This window comes from Cottoperca gobio, chromosome 7 (assembly GCF_900634415.1).
Source record: "Cottoperca gobio chromosome 7, fCotGob3.1, whole genome shotgun sequence".
NCBI classification, from domain to species: Eukaryota; Metazoa; Chordata; class Actinopteri; order Perciformes; family Bovichtidae; genus Cottoperca; species Cottoperca gobio.
The window spans coordinates 22,111,642-22,128,060 of record NC_041361.1 but is presented as its reverse complement, the minus strand read 5'-3'; the positions used below and the strand labels follow the sequence as shown (position 1 = coordinate 22,128,060).

Below are 16,419 nucleotides of genomic sequence, written 5' to 3'. Positions count from 1 at the left end.
CCTAATATTTGTACAAATGGCGCATTAATTGCAACAGCACTAATACTTTAGCAGTCACGGTTGTTCTAGTAAGGCAAAAAGCCTAGTCAGAGACTATCAGGGAGGACTCTGCTCCACGCAGTTTCTTGATAGGTAAAAAAACAAAGTATTGAGCCACTGGTCGTGCAGGGGTTAACTTGCTGCCTACCAGTAGAGCCTTGTCATGCTCTCAAACAGCTGGCTGTGTTTGTGGATGTGAAGCCAGGGATCTCCTCCTTATGATATCCAAACATCCTTAGGTGTAAGAGCAACATAGACTGTATATTAAAAAGTGGATGCAGTCACTGTGACATCACTTATTGGTTTGTGGCATTTTGGCCTTCATCACTTTAGTTTTTGGCCGTTAGCATCTTTGTTTTTTTGGAACCAGACGTGACAAGAGAGGGTAGAGCTAAGTATACAAGAAGTGGTTGAAGTTCTAAAAACAAACAAACACGTAGAGCACGCAGAGCTGACAACATTGGTAGCGACCTATCAATCACAAGGTTTCCTCGCCCTAAACCGTACTCTGCTTTATCGTCTATTTTACTCTAAATGGAACCATAGTTTACAAAATGAACATCATGCTGTATTGAAGATTTTAAACTTCTGATTGAGATCATACACTTAAGTGGAAAATGTTTACTGAGGTAATAAATCAAGTAAGAAGTCATTTTCTCATAGACTTCTATACAACCGGACTTCTTTTTGCAACTAGTGAAGTAGTGAACTAGTGAATCCTGCTGGATATTAGAGAGAATGCAGGTTTGAGGCAATTCCACATAGACTTCACTTTTCGGGTTGCCGTCTCAAGAGGAATGCATAATATGTATCAAGATACAACTAGACCTCCAGAGTCTGTACATTGACAATAAGGGTCTACAAAGAAAGAATAAATGACCTAAATAATTAATTATACAGACTTATATGTCTAAGTATAAGACAATACCGAGCCACCATATTCAAGTCCATGGGCTGAGGCTGCAGAAGAAGAAAGTACGCTTCTCTGGGTACTGGCTGCCATTTTCTAAGACACAGAGCTGGCATAGAAAAACTAAAGCCTCTCCCTCCCCTCCCCATGCTGGTAAGGGCCCCCAGCAAATCTGGCTTTTAATGTCGCAATGTAAATCTCTAACATGGAGGGTTTACCCTTCTCTCTCCCTACACGGCTCTCACTTCTCTTTCTTCTCGTGCCAAGCCCATCACGAGTGGGAGAGAGGGGAGACTGGAGAGCTTTTTGCGTCACCCCCTCCTAGAGCAGGAGTGGGCGACATCAGCCCCTCTCCTTGGTAACAGAGGGAAGAGAAGGGGTTGGGGAGATAAAGTGTGAGACGCAGGGAGGAGGCATGCATCTTCTTTTGATGTGCCATGGTGTTTGATGCCAGGTTGATATCTCCACTACTGAACTGGCAGTGTGATCTCCACCCTGTTCTCCCACTCATCTCCCTCCTCCCATCACTGTACCACCACAACCTCTTCCACAATTGCCTCCCTAAAAGTCTGTCACGTCGTCATGCGCTGTCACAAATGAGCTGGGATGAGCTTCAGAGCCGTCTCGTTGCAGCCCGTTAATGAGCTGCTAGGCTCATCCACTCTGAGGCTGGTTTGAAGTTCAGTGTTTAGAGAACAGTAGAGGTGTACAGCACCTTCAAACTGAGACATAGCCATGGTAGCTACCCAGAGACATCTGTCATGGGTGCAGAGCATGATAGGCATGTAATAAGGCTCCAATTAACACAGGAAGCTCTTGTTGGTCCGTGCCCTGCTATTCCACAACGATGTAGTTGTTGCTGTACGCGTTCGGGTTAGGGAAGTCCCAAGTTGCACAAGCAGGTCCCAAGACAATCACGCCTTATCCCAAGCTGCACGATTCATTGTGTCTAGACGACTACGGGGAGTCAAAAGATAGAGACCAGGGAGGTAGTGTTTTGAAGCAAGACTTTTTACCCTGGTCATCACTCTGTGGACATTCAAAACAGGTACACACACATTTGGCCTTAGATGTGGTCGGTCAATAGTGTTTGCCATATATCGGCGATTGGTTGAGTATTTCGCTGTTTGTTTTTTTGGGCGACTTTTATAATTTAATTTTGCCAATTTAATGGTCTGCACCCAAGGAGCAAGTGAAAGCAGTGAGAGAGAGACAGCGGGGTAAACAGGGTGTGGAGACACATTTGCACATCTCACTGTTTGAAATAAGGGCTTATTTTCGACGTAACCATCGTTGGTGATTGTTTGAAAGACTAATAAAGACGTCGGTTTTGGTAAGTTTTATTTTAGTTTCTGTCGACTTTGAACTAAGTGTGTTTTATGATGCTCTTCTGCTCGCTGGGGAGTGGGTCGGTACACATGCGCGAATATATCAGCAATCGCCGGTTGTTTGGCTGAAGGTGGCCGGTTAGTATATTTTAACATATCACCCAACCCTATGAGACAACTTGTAACTAGGGCCGTAGTCATCTAAAAAAAATCTTTAATTCTACCTGATCCATATCGAACACACACACACCCTGGAAACAATAGATTAAGAAGCACATTTATTCTTTTGAAAGTAACCCCAATGAGGTCGAGCATACCGACCAACCAATCGACCAACAGTACTCAAAGGGTTAGAATAAAAGAGGTTTAAAAAGGGTTTCATGCTCCCGAACCCTTTTCAGACTCCAACCCATTTTTGTGTGTTGACAACTGTGCTAGACTGTTTGTGTTGGACTTTCTCTGTGCTTTGCTGATACCTGTTGGTGACAAATAGCAATGCTCCACTTTGCCTCTGAAATGTGCCTTGCAGAGAGGACGGCTCATACCAATAATCATGTGTAGAAAAGCTCCGTCTGGAGAACTGAAGGGAGCATCCTAGCCCTTCAAAACATATATTACCTATCCCATTTTTATTTAAATTGTTTTGTAGTACATTGATGAAAATGGAAAATAAGGATCCCATCTTGGGCGAGGTGCATGCTGTATTTCATTTTCAGTTGAGCTTCTGCTTTTGATCAGTGTGGTTTTTTGCTAAAATCATACCAATAAAAGCTTTGCAGGCAAAATATAGATGTCGGGAAATCAATCCAGTATGTATTTAAATGAAAATGTTGTCTAACATAATCCTGCCAAAGCCTTATGGAATCCTTTTTGTGACGGCACAGAGGAAAACAGGCCATGCTTGTGTTTTTGTGTGCAGCAGTGGAGCTCGTGCCGTGTCTGTTGTTGTGCCAGATCTCTTCAGCCTTTTCTCTCCAAAGTTAAATCTTAAACAACTGCTCCTGTCAGATCCTGAAAGCTACATGTTTGCATTATTCAAAACAATGTCTGATGGATAAAGACATCAATGTTGGGAGGATGTTGTTCTTTATTGAATGTAGAAGTCTTCTTGAAAGATGGCACAACACCCACCCGCTGTAAACACATATAACATTTCAACCTCTACTTGACCATGACAGGCTTTACTGATGACTCTTTAAGCTGTACATCTGAACAGCTGGACACTTTCACACCTGCTAAGTACAACCACAGTTTGGTCCTGGACGCCAACTACTTGGCCGAGATTTGATGCTCTATTTTAGGAATTGATCGTGACATCATTTATAAGCAAAAGACAACATTTAAATAGCAAGGTAAAATATAGAAGAAATATAGATGATAGTATTGAAGAAAGCAAGCAAAGATGTATTATGAACAGAAGTCAAACTAAAATTTAAAAGGTAAGTATCTTTTTTCCCGCAGTGATAGTTACATTATATTTTTCCCTTACGATGTCAGTACTGTAATATGATTGTGTGGCTGGGCACTACATCACTTCCATGTCAACAGTTTTATCTACATTTCTGTACTGTTTTGACTTTGCTGGGGGCCGACATATTGGCCAATTACTTCTCCCCATCTGTGACCTCAGCACTCAGTACGTTACAGCATGGTATTTGGACCATGGGGGGTAACGTGTTGAGGTTACAAGAATGTCCCCTGCTGTGAGTTATGACTGTCCATTACCACATCTGGACTTATGACACAGAGACGGCTAACACTTGCTGTCCCCCTTCCTTTCTAAACCATGGGACGAATACAGCACAGAGGGGCTAATCCACACAAGGATTGCACGGCTAAACCTGTGCAAATAAGACACAAATAAATTAATCTGATGCATCATGACGCAAGAAAAGAGCAAATTGCACTCAGCTGCAAAAACTGTAATATCATTTGTGAATGGGAACTTGAGACGGGGCAGATAGCGGTTGCAAATGATGTTAATTCATGATGCTATCAATGGCCGCAATCTATTCTTTGTGAATTTTCCCCTGAGTGTCCAGTAGCTGCTGATGACTCAGCAGGTGTTGAAATAATATGAATGAAACGCAAACTAGACTAGCGGCAACTTCCTGAGTGGAATGCAAACTTGACAGCGTGATGGTCTTTTAAAATGTTGAATTTTATAAAAAGGCACAGACATCAGCAGCGCACCATAGAAGTGAACAGTGTGACTCCTAGCAACACCCGTTTCTAATTGACTCTCAAGCAACGTCATGTGAAGCAAGACATTGTTTCCACTAAAACCAAAACAAAATTTGAATTAGAATATAAAGAAATATGTCCCAAAAACTGTTTTGAAAGATAGAACTATGCACAATAGCTGTAGTCTTATTATGGTTTAATTTCCGTACACTGAAAGCGAGTCTAATTAAAACTTGATATTCACTACACTATCGCAGAGACCTAAAACCTGCTTGACCTAGGTAATCATTTCTTGTTGTCAAAGTTATCATCATGTAGTGACTTGAAGAGTCACATAACAAAGAGGAGACTGACATGATGACAGACATGACCTGAGGCACATTTCAAGTCCCTGCAAACAGAAGTGCATAGTTTTCACTCCATGTATAAGAGTGCTCTAAAGTATTCCTACAAGGCTTTAGTGCTTTAACTTTAATTGAACTTTTAACAAGAGGCCGTACTTACTCATCATCTGGTGTTAGCTGCACTGGTTCATTAGTAAACTGCGTGTCAAAGTTTTCGAGGCCGTAGTCATCCGTGATTTGAGGTTTGAAGGGCGGCGTCATCTCTTTCTTATCCAGCTGAGGAAAAACAAACACATAAACATGTTTTATGTATAACGACAGCTTTTACTTAATAATGGAATAACTAGCCAACTGCCCACTAGTTAGCTAGCTAGCTAATTCTGCCACGTTTAACTGCTACACTGGTTGCAGAAAAGGATTATAGTATTACACTTTCCTACGCTGTGACAAGAGGGTGTGGATGTAGCAGTTGTTAAAGTTGTTAAACTTTACACATTCTACTCTATGCTTTGTAATGTTAGCACTCCACCGCTCGCTTTACTGCAAACCTCACCTGAGTGTGCGACTTGCCACAAGTCAGTTTATAGTATACATAAGTTTATATGGACGTTAGCCCCATAGATATAAAACAAGTTAGTGCAACGGTACACATAACAATGACCATCATGGTATGTTGATGTTAATGAGAATGTCCATACTTTTCTAATTTGTCTTCTTCTCTATGTAGCATAATGCTAACGTTATGAACTTAGAGACAAACAAAAGTTTATTCCATTCCCTACAATTTTGCTCTGTAGTCTTACTACAGCACCATGCACATCTTTCAGAATTTTTGGACATCCAGAGTTTGACAGGCCTGCTGTGTGTACTTATGGGAAGGGGTTTAGCGAACGGTCAACTGATTTACTAATAAATATTGTGTGCATCACAGCCTAATTTATATTCTTCCTCTGTGCCGTGAAGCTTCATTAGTTGTCCAAAACTTATTACAAACACATCAATGAGCCACACTGTTGCACTGGGTGACATGTTCCTTCATTACCATCAACAACAGTTTGACCCAATCCCACATACCGTCCTGCTGCCACAAATTACTGGGAAATTACTGAATCTTAAAAAAAGAAAAAAAAAAAGAATACGGTTTATTTGTGAGTTGTTTTTGAAAAGTGGTGCTTGGAGCAGAGCCACAGACAGGAAATGAGAAATTATTGAAAGGTGGATTAACACGTTGGTTTTGGTGTTTACGTAAGCATTCTGAGAATAATTTGTTATATTGGGATATATATATATATATATATTTTTTTTTTTTTTACTATATTACAGAATCTATACTTAACAGTACAGATTCTGCCACGTTGATTTTCTAATGAAAAGAAACTGTTGAATGTCAAAGATTTTAATTGATGTTAAACTAATATTGTAATGGCCTTTATTTGACACAATAAATAGGTCTAAAAAAATAAAGAAAGGAACCTTGCACATCTGAGATGAGTAAGTCACTGAGCCCATAACAAAAGTGTGATATACGGTACATCGGGCAGGTTTAAACAACGACTCTTTTCACATGGTCAGATCTGCTACAGCCAAAGGATGAGCACCTTGTCGCTACATTTCTCGGTGGAAATGAAGACAGGACTGTAAAAGGAAGAGAAAAACAACAGAATGGAGAAGGTTGATGCAGTGGAGTAATTGTGGCCGAGTGATTCAGCCGGCAGAGTTTTTGTCTGGTTTGTTTCCATGGTTTCACAACGGTCCCTCATCCTGCTAAAATGTGCTCTGAGGATATTTTCTGAGAACATACTGGTCAGACCACAGGTACACAGACTCGCTCTCCATGTTGTTTTTAGTTGTTTCCTCAGTCCAAGGATATACACATAAAAACCTGGTTAGGCTTAGGGGAAGCTTAAAATACACATACATGAATATGGTTTATGAATGCTGATTCAGGTGCTGTCAAATAGTTGAAAATCATTTTGGAAAGCACTGACAACATATTTTTATATTAGGTTTAAACACTGTTTTAAACCTAATCTATTGAACACTCAACTTGCTTTCCAGTTCCACGTCTTGTTTGTCACTTGTTTCCTGAGTGTGTATGTTGAGTTCCTCTCACTCCTGCTTCTCCTGCTGGTTTCTGCAGCAGTTTCTGTGCTTCATTAGTATTATTGGTTCAAAGTGCTTTGCGGGAACACCATCAAACAAACAAACAACTCAAAAAAACTAATTTTCTCTTCCTATTGCTCCCTCTCCATCAAATTTGCCCACTTCCCCCCAATCTCTCCATCTCTCTGCTAATTTCTTTTTTTTTCTTAGCTTTTTCAGTGCCTACCTACACTATCCTGTCAGTTTCACCCCCTCACATCCTGTCTCTATCTTCCTCCTCTCAGTTTGTCTATGTCTTACTCATTGTCAATTCTTTCATCTTTTCACATTCTCTCTCCTCCTACTTTCCCCAGTCTGTCTGATGTGTTGTTGGGCAGGCTAAAGCTCTGTGTGCTGATAATGAAGCACACTGAAGGCCAGGAATGAGCCCCCCCCCCCAACCATCACACACACACACACCCACACACACACACAGACACACACACACACACACACACACGGAGTGCCCCTGAGGCTAGAGGGGCACATGAAAAAGGTAACTGAGCGGCGATACAGGCGATCTATCAGTTCTCAGATCACAGCACCTGTGTGTATGTGTGTGCGTGTGCGTGCACGCGTGTGCGTGTTTGTGTGTGTGTAGGTGTGTGTGCGTGTGTGTTAATTCCAGTGGCATCGATACTTTCAGGACAGCATTAACGTTAACGTGACTGCATACTCGCCAGTCAACAGATGTGAAGCTGCGCGTCACACACTTACAATGCATCACTTAATCACACACACTCTGATTAGAGCTTTAGCTGTAGAAGCATATATCCATAAGTACAAGGACATTAACATAAAAGAGGCCAAGTGCCTTCACTTGACTGTTTTTTTTGGAAGTGAAATATCTGCTTGTTGTACAGATTTGCTGTCAGACACCCCGCAAAGAAACATGTTAGTGTTTTATGTACGCAGCTTGCTTCAATGGACAAAGGGACATGGTGTGAACAGGCTTGCTGTTTTTTTAAATTTGATTAACAACGGTGTTTTCTTTTGTTTTTTTAGTCAAACTCAGTCAGTGATGTTTGGAACAGTAAAAACACGGTTTTGATGAGTTTTATTTTGTTTCTGTCGAGTTTGAATGAAGTGTGTTTTACAACAATCGCGGACTTTGAGGAGAGCATAATAATTATATAGTATATTATAGTATTACCCATTCTAGTATATTATAGTATTGCCCATCCTAGTATATTATAGTATTGCCCATCTTAGTATATTATAGTATTACCCATCCTAGTATATTATAGTATTACCCATCCTAGTATATTATAGTATAACCCATCATAGTATATTATAGTATAACCCATCATAGTATATTATAGTATAACCCATCATAGTATATTATAGTATAACCCATCATAGTATATTATAGTATTACCCATCCTAGTATATTATAGTATAACCCATCCTAGTATATTATAGTATAACCCATCATAGTATATTATAGTATTACCCATCCTAGTATATTATAGTATAACCCATCATAGTATATTATAGTATAACCCATCATAGTATATTATAGTATAACCCATCATAGTATATTATAGTATAACCCATCATAGTATATTATAGTATAACCCATCCTAGTATATTATAGTATTACCCATCCTAGTATATTATAGAATCCCCCATCCTAGTATATTATAGTATAACCCATCCTAGTATATTATAGTATTACCCATCCTAGTATATTATAGTATAACCCATCCTAGTATAGTATAGTATTACCCATCCTAGTATATTATAGTATAACCCATCCTAGTATATTATAGTATTACCCATCCTAGTACCCATCCTAGTATATTATAGTATTACCCATCCTAGTATATTATAGTATTAACCCATCCTAGTATATTATAGTATAACCCATCCTAGTATATTATAGTATTACCCATCCTAGTATATTATAGTATAACCCATCCTAGTATATTATAGTATAACCCATCCTAGTATATTATAGCATTACCCATCATAGTATATTATAGAATCACCCATCATAGTATATTATAGAATCACCCATCCTAGTATATTTAAGCAATAGCTCACGACAGGCCATGGTATATGCTCATTATATCACAGTTAAGGGGGTTGTCGAACCACGCCCCTTAACTGTGATATAATGAGCATATATCACGGTCTGAAGTGAGCTATTGCTTTTATAAAACGGTTACCAAGTGTGGCAATATGAAAGAAAAATACACACTCCAATTTAAATAGTTTTTATTATTAAATAATGATGTTTAAAATAAAATAGTCCCTCCGTTGCCTTCTGCACAAAACATAGTGCGAGGTGGTTGCTATGCAACAACACTAACAGCTAGCAAACATATTAGACAGACAACGTTGATGATTATTTGGTCTACCTGCTCTTCACGTAGCTCTGCATGTTGTCTTTTAGGGGCTTTTTTCTCTGGAGATAGGCACTGATCAATTCACTCCTCCAGAGTAAAGCTTTGTAAATTTGTTTCCCTTCATTTTGATTAATGTGCACAGAACGCCGTCTCATGTTTTGTATTTGCCCGCGAGGTAAATCAGGCTGAGAAACATTTGAGTTCTGAAAAAAAGATCAGCTTTGACTGGCGATCAAAGCTAAATACTTAAATTATACTCATAATCTTAGTAAAATACTAACTTCCTCCACTTACGGTTCAATTTTCGGCTTTTTTGTCTGCAGGACACACCAAAGTCGGAGGAACCACTTCCCAACTGGAGAAATGGGACCGTCCGATCACCTTTAGCCTTGGCGGAGTTCAGGCGCTCTCCGAGTGCTGTTTTAGTTGTGTTTAGAAGAATGCTGCCAACCTTTGACTTTCTGGTGTTGATATTGAACAAAACGTTAAATTGAAGTAAACTGTGTTTCAAAAGGTAAGACAAAGACGCATTGACAACATGCAGTAAACGGGACGGATATGGTCTCCTGCCTAAATGTGATCTCAATGTCAATGAAAAACAACTCACAATAGTGAGATCCAGTTGTACCCGCTTCCAAATGATACATTTCTTCTCAACACTCATCAACTTGACATTTCTCTGGCAGGAAAGAACTGTGGATTTGGCGCGGGCATAAAAGAGGACGACAGGTAAATGATATTCAAATGTGTCATCTCTTCAGAGAGAAACCTCAGCGCTCCCTCAGGAACCGTCTGATGAATATTAATATGTGGTAACAACAGTAGCGGCGTGCCAGGCCTGTCAGGTCTGGAGACAGGTTTCTAGTTTGAGGGCAGAGAGCGTCGCCTCTCCTCCTCTCACAGCTTTGTCAACTTGTTTTCCCTCTGTGCTACATGGGGGCTTTGTCGCTGGGCTCAGGAATTCTCTCCGCTTTGATATCTTTCCCAAGTTTGCCTTTGGTGTGTACTTCACAGGCTCTGTGGCAGCACTCATTAACACACTCTTGACAATTGTTTTTCTCCTCTTTTAAGTCACTATAGTACCTGCCATCCCACCTAATTGTCCCATGAGACACACGGCAACAATGAGGATAGAGAAATGGCCTTCATCTTTAATTAGTATTTGCGCTAATGTCTGATAAAGTATCATAATAATTGTGCCTTTATAGAGTCATTATAAACTGAAAAAAAGTGCACTTGCAACTGTGTAGAATTCAGAAAGTAAGTGCTCTATTCTTAAATATGTGTTTATTAGAATAAAATACAAGAAAGAACATCACAGCTGTAAATTATGATTTTTAAAAAAATATTTTCTTACAGTATATAATGATAAAGCTACGTGAAGTCAACCGTATCTGTAATTCGATATATTTTATATGCATTTATGATAATTATCTAATATTAGCTTACTTAAAAAGAAATTGGGCATCTAATAAAACTAACAATTTTATTAAATTAGATGATTACTTCACATTTAATGTTACAATTGCATGAATCATAAGCATATGGTTATGGATCTTTGGGAGCATTAGCAGCTGTACTGACATGAATAGATGCAACAGTTCCACATGAAGTTTGATGGCGAAACACATCTCAACAAAGCGCTCCATGACTGTAATGGGAGACTAGAACATAGACCCCGAGGCAGCTGTGAGAATTGTAAAAAGCATCTACTACATTGTATTAATTGTGCATTTAGTAAATTGGTTTAAACTCCAAAATCATTCAGATTATTATTCAGCTTTATGAGTCTTTGGTATCTATATATACGACCATGTCTTTAGCAGAGCAGGAGCTTCAGTGGACAGTGGAGTCACATGCTTCATGTACCTCATTATTTATTTGCTCAATCTGTCTCACATTTCATCACTCTTCATTACATTTTGCTTCTTTCTTTTTTTTTATCAAACTCGCCTCAATATTTCTTTTGAATTGTTGCCGTTTCCACCTAGGTTTTTTATAAGCAAATTGAAAATGCGCATAAAAGGAGATGGATGGAAACGCACCAAGAGACCAGTTTTCTTAAATCAGTCGTTCGTCCGTTTCTTAGAACAAATCTATGTGTATGAGCGGAGGCACGTTGATACAATCCAGTGGCAGTCTTCAGATCCACTTCATCACATCATAATGTCCAACACATTGTCCATTTCTCTCATCTCATTAGATATATCAGTGCACAGCCAGGACCGGCTTTGACTCCTGTCACAGACTCCCTGCAGCTGAAAGTGGCTCTTCTGAATGTCAGATCACTGGCTAACAAATCTTTTTTGATTAATGATATGATAGTTCAAAAGAACTTGCACTGTATGTTTCTAGTTGAGACCTGGTTAAACAACATTACTGGTGTGGCAACACTGACTGAGACGTGTCCTCCAAACTATAAATACTATCAGGCAGTCAGTCAAAATAGGAAAGATGGAGGGATTGCTGCTCTCTTATCAGTATCGCTTGTATGTAATGACATTGACCTGGATGAATTTACATCATTTGAATATCTTGCTATTGAGCTCAAAGCAGAACTATCTTTGCTCATCATCACATTGTACAGGCCACCAAAATATTCAGCACTATTTCTAAAGGAATTCTCAGAGCTGATTTCACTCAGCATCACTAGATGTGAAAAAATAATCCTGCATGGAGACCTAAATATTCACGTAAATAAGAAGAATGATCCCAAGACTATTGAACTTGAAAAGTTACTAGACAGCTACGATCTAAAACAAAATATCAGTGAACCCACTCATCAGCATGGTAACACACTAGACTTAGTGACAACAACAAGGCTGGACATCGATAAGGTCTCAGTAATCGAATTACCAATATCTGACCATCACTGTGTGTTTTTTGATGCTAACCTAACCTTAACAAAGACCAAAAGAGAGACAGTGGTCAAAAAAAGAATACTAGATGACACAGCAGAGGAAACATTCTCTAACATCATGAGATCATTTGAGCCACGCTCAGACTGCTCCTTAAATCTCATGGTTGAAAATCTAAACAACACCTTGTCATCTACCCTAGATATTGTTGCTCCATTAAAGGTCAAAAATGAAATCGACTGACAGAATCTCCCCATGGTTAAACAACAGCAGCGTTACTCAAACTAAGAGGACTTGTAGAGCAGTTGAACGAAGATGGAGGAAAACTAAGCTCACAGTTAACTACGATATCAACAAATAATCCATGGCTGTCTATGGTAAAGCAATGCAGCTGGCAAGAAAGGATTACTTTCTAGGATTATCACAGAGAATGTTGGAAATTCTAGAATACTATTCTCGACTATTAACCAGCTACTTAACACTGCCCCCACCCTTCCGCAGTCCTCTGCATCAAAGTGTGAAGAACTCGCATTATTCCTCAATAATAAAATAACTTCAATCAGAGCCAGCATCACTTATGATGCAGACACAGAGAACATCTGCAAACATTGTGATGTAACCATGGGAACATTCACCTGCATCACATTAACTGAGCTTCATAAAACTGTGATGGAATGTAGCTCCTCCACCTCTTGTGTTGACCCGATACCTACAGCATTCTTTAAGTAGATATTCGACAGCATTTCAAGTCACGTCCTAAATATTATAAGCACGTCTTTTCTAACGGGCATCTTCCCAGACGTCTTCAAAACAGCCGTTATAAAACCCTTGCTAAAGAAACCTAACCTAGACAGTAATACGCTGACCAACTATAGGCCAATACCTAATCTTCCATTCATCAGCAAAATACTAGAAAAAATAGTCTCGGTCCAAATAAACTCCTTTCTTAAAGAAAACAACATCCTGGAGGAATTTCAATCAGGCTTCAGAGCATGCCACAGTACCGAAACTGCTCTGACTAAAATAATTAGTGACCTCAGACTAAACTCTGATACAAACAAGGTCTCAATTCTTATCCTGCTAGACCTGAGTGCAGCATTTGACACGATCGACCATGACATCCTAATTAATCGTCTAGAAAAACTGGTTGGTCTTTCTGACTGTGTATTAAACTGGTTCAGAACATATATCAAAGTGAGAAAGTATTTTGTCAGGGTTGATCATGTGTCAGAGAAGCATGATGCCCACTTTGGAGTTCCACAAGGGAGCTGCCTCGGTCCATTACTGTTCTCCCTATACATGCTACCACTGTGGGACATCATTAGAGAACACAATGTGTGCTTCCATAGCTACGTGGATGACACACAACTGTACATCTCTGCTGAACCAAATGATACTACAGCTATTAACTCCATCACCACCTGTCTGTCAGCAATAAATAAATGGATGAGCAATAATTTCTTAAAATTAAATGAGAACAAAACTGAGATCCTACTAGTAGGTCCTGTAACAAAAAGAGAGATGATGCTGAATAACATGGGGAAACTTACTCGTTGGGTTAAACCTGTAGTTACAAGTCTTGGTGTTATCATAGACTCAGATCTAAGCTTTAAATCCCACATAAACAAGGTGATAAAAACATAATTCTTCCACCTTAGAAATGTAGCTAAAATCAGACAATTTATAAATCAAAAGGATGCTGAAAAACTAATCCATGCTTTTATCTCAAGCCGACTCGATTACTGTAATGCACTCTTTACCGGCCTCCCAAACAAAACAATGGAGAGACTTCAGCTCATCCAAAACGCTGCAGCGAGCTGCTGACTAGAACCAAGAGGAGAGACCACATCAGTCCAGTGTTAGCCGCCCTACACTGGCTTCCAGAAGCTTTTAGAATTGACTTTAAGGTCCTCCTTCTTGTATACAAAGCCCTAAACGGAACCGCAACAAGATACACAGCCAACTCTCTAATCAACGATGTGCCCCCAAGAACATTATGATCATTCACGACTGGTTTATTAAATGTTCCCAGAAACATCCAAAAGAAAATTGGGGATGCAGCCTTTATCAATTATGCACCAAAGCTATGGAACACTTTACCTGCAGACATTAGGGAGGCAAGCTCTCTCAATATCTTCAAAAGGTAGCTAAAAACATATCTCTTTACTTTAGCCTTTTAATGGTGATATTTTATATCTCTTTACTTTAGCCTTTTAATGGTGAATTATTACTGGTTTAACATTGAATGTGTAAAGGTAACTAGAATAAATTGCAGAGTGTGTATTTTTGAAAAACTTGAGATCAAATAGACTGTTTTACCACGGGAAAAAGAGGAAGTTTCTCTGATAAATGTGTTTGCATGTTCTTTACACAATTAGTGGAAAAGTGAAAGATTAAAGAATGTATTGGAGAAAAACTGGCTTTAACGGATAGGTTTCATAAAACTGAATGAAGCGGGCTTTAACCAAGACTTTGCCAAAAGAATCTGGACTCACGGAGACGTCTGTGTTTTATACGTTAAAAGGTCAATAAAGAGGTTGACACTGTAAACGTAAATAATGGGTAGCAAAGGGAGTAAACCAGTTGAAGGGCCACAGGGGCCCATTGTTGATCTCATACTTTCAAAATATGACACTGATAATTTAAAACATTTACAAGAATGGTGTGCCAATGTTATTTTATACTATTTTGATTCTGCTATTGTATCTGCTATTTTATACTATTTTCATTCTGTTATTTTTATAATGGTACTTCAGACTCATTTACATCTACACTGTGATTATTGTACTGTAAATGCTCTTATTCTGACCTTGTACTAATTGTTATGTTTTTGCTTTGAAGCACTTTGGGCTGCAATTCTTGTATGAAAGGTGCTATACAAATAAAGCTTATTATTATTATTATCATCATCATCATCATCATCATCATCATCATCATCATTATTATTATTATTATTATTATTATTACTACTCTTTCCCTGCTCAGCCCTACTGGTGAAAACGGACCATATGCAGATGTCCTTAATAAGATCCTTAATGTTGCATGGCTTGTGTCCTTGTTTCAGGTCTGTTTCAAAAGATGTTGTGCATCAGAGCTATGACATCAATCACGCAACTGCAACCTCAATACACACATCCAGTGCTAACGTTTCAGTTGGTGCAAATATGAGTGCATGCGTGTTTGATTAAGAATTCACTTTTATTTACCTTGTTGCTCCACAGAGGGGGAAGGCACAGAGCAGTAGTCTACACACGATGTCTATAGCTATATCATCCATTTTTTAACACATGCACGCACATGCAAACGCACACACACACACACACACACACACAGACACACACACACACACACACACACACACACACACACACACACACACACACACACACACACACACACACACACACACACACACAGGGCTCCACTTCACTCCTGTTCAGATGACTGATGAATAGGAGGGTGTACTTTGTGTTATTTATGCTCTTCATATATACAGTAGACCTATACGATCGAGTTTGACAAAGGCAAATGAGAATGTGAAATGACAGCTGTGTTCTGTTGTCAGAGCTGATTGGCGTTTAAATGTGGGCGTGCAGTGTTTATTCTTTGTTTGTTGTTGTATTAGTTGTGACAAACCCCAGATCAGCTGTCAGCAGCTGTCTGTCAGGAAGCAACATGCACCCTGATCCCACCAAAGATGAACTATATTCTAAGTGGAATATGTCTCACCTTGCACCTCACAGTTTATTTGCTTGAACTGAATATTATGCTGGATGTTGCACCCCCGTTCTCGCCTCCTTTTGTCTTTTACGGCGTTTTAAATCCTATACTTTGTTTGCTCTGGTCCAAATCAGTGGTGGAGTTTTCTTTTCACACTAAGAGAACGTATAGCGAGAGTATAGAGTCTATGTTAAGTGGATTGCAGTTTTAAGACACTTGGATGTGTTTTTGTTTGTGTTGTTCTTGTCTATCGTGAGTTTACCAGATAACACACTCTCCTCAGTGCTAACTTTGCTGTTTGAACACAATCCCTCTTCGTCATTGTTGTTCTCCGATCACCATGGCAGCCAATGATTCAGAAACTCACCTTCACTAAAACTACTGCTCACTATGCGGGTTCAGCTCAAGACGAGCAGCGTAAACCTCAGATCACATCAACACAACATCTCAGTGGAGACACAGATGGTTTAGTAATCATACGCTCACAGAAAGCCAACTGAAATCAAAGCTCACGTTACCTGAAGGTCATGTTAACATCATATC

The 16,419-nt window shown here is 39.3% G+C and overlaps 1 protein-coding gene across 2 annotated transcripts in view; it reads right to left on the bottom strand.

Moving 5' to 3' along the window:
- The window catches only part of prkcz (protein kinase C, zeta), a 104,812-nt gene that overhangs the window by 5,384 nt on the left and 83,009 nt on the right, over positions 1 to 16,419 (bottom strand). For both annotated transcript variants that reach the window (XM_029435068.1, XM_029435069.1), the window contains one exon: positions 4,966 to 5,081. In XM_029435068.1, the coding sequence (XP_029290928.1) occupies positions 4,966 to 5,081 (116 nt within the window). The remainder of the gene's footprint in view (positions 1 to 4,965; positions 5,082 to 16,419) is intronic.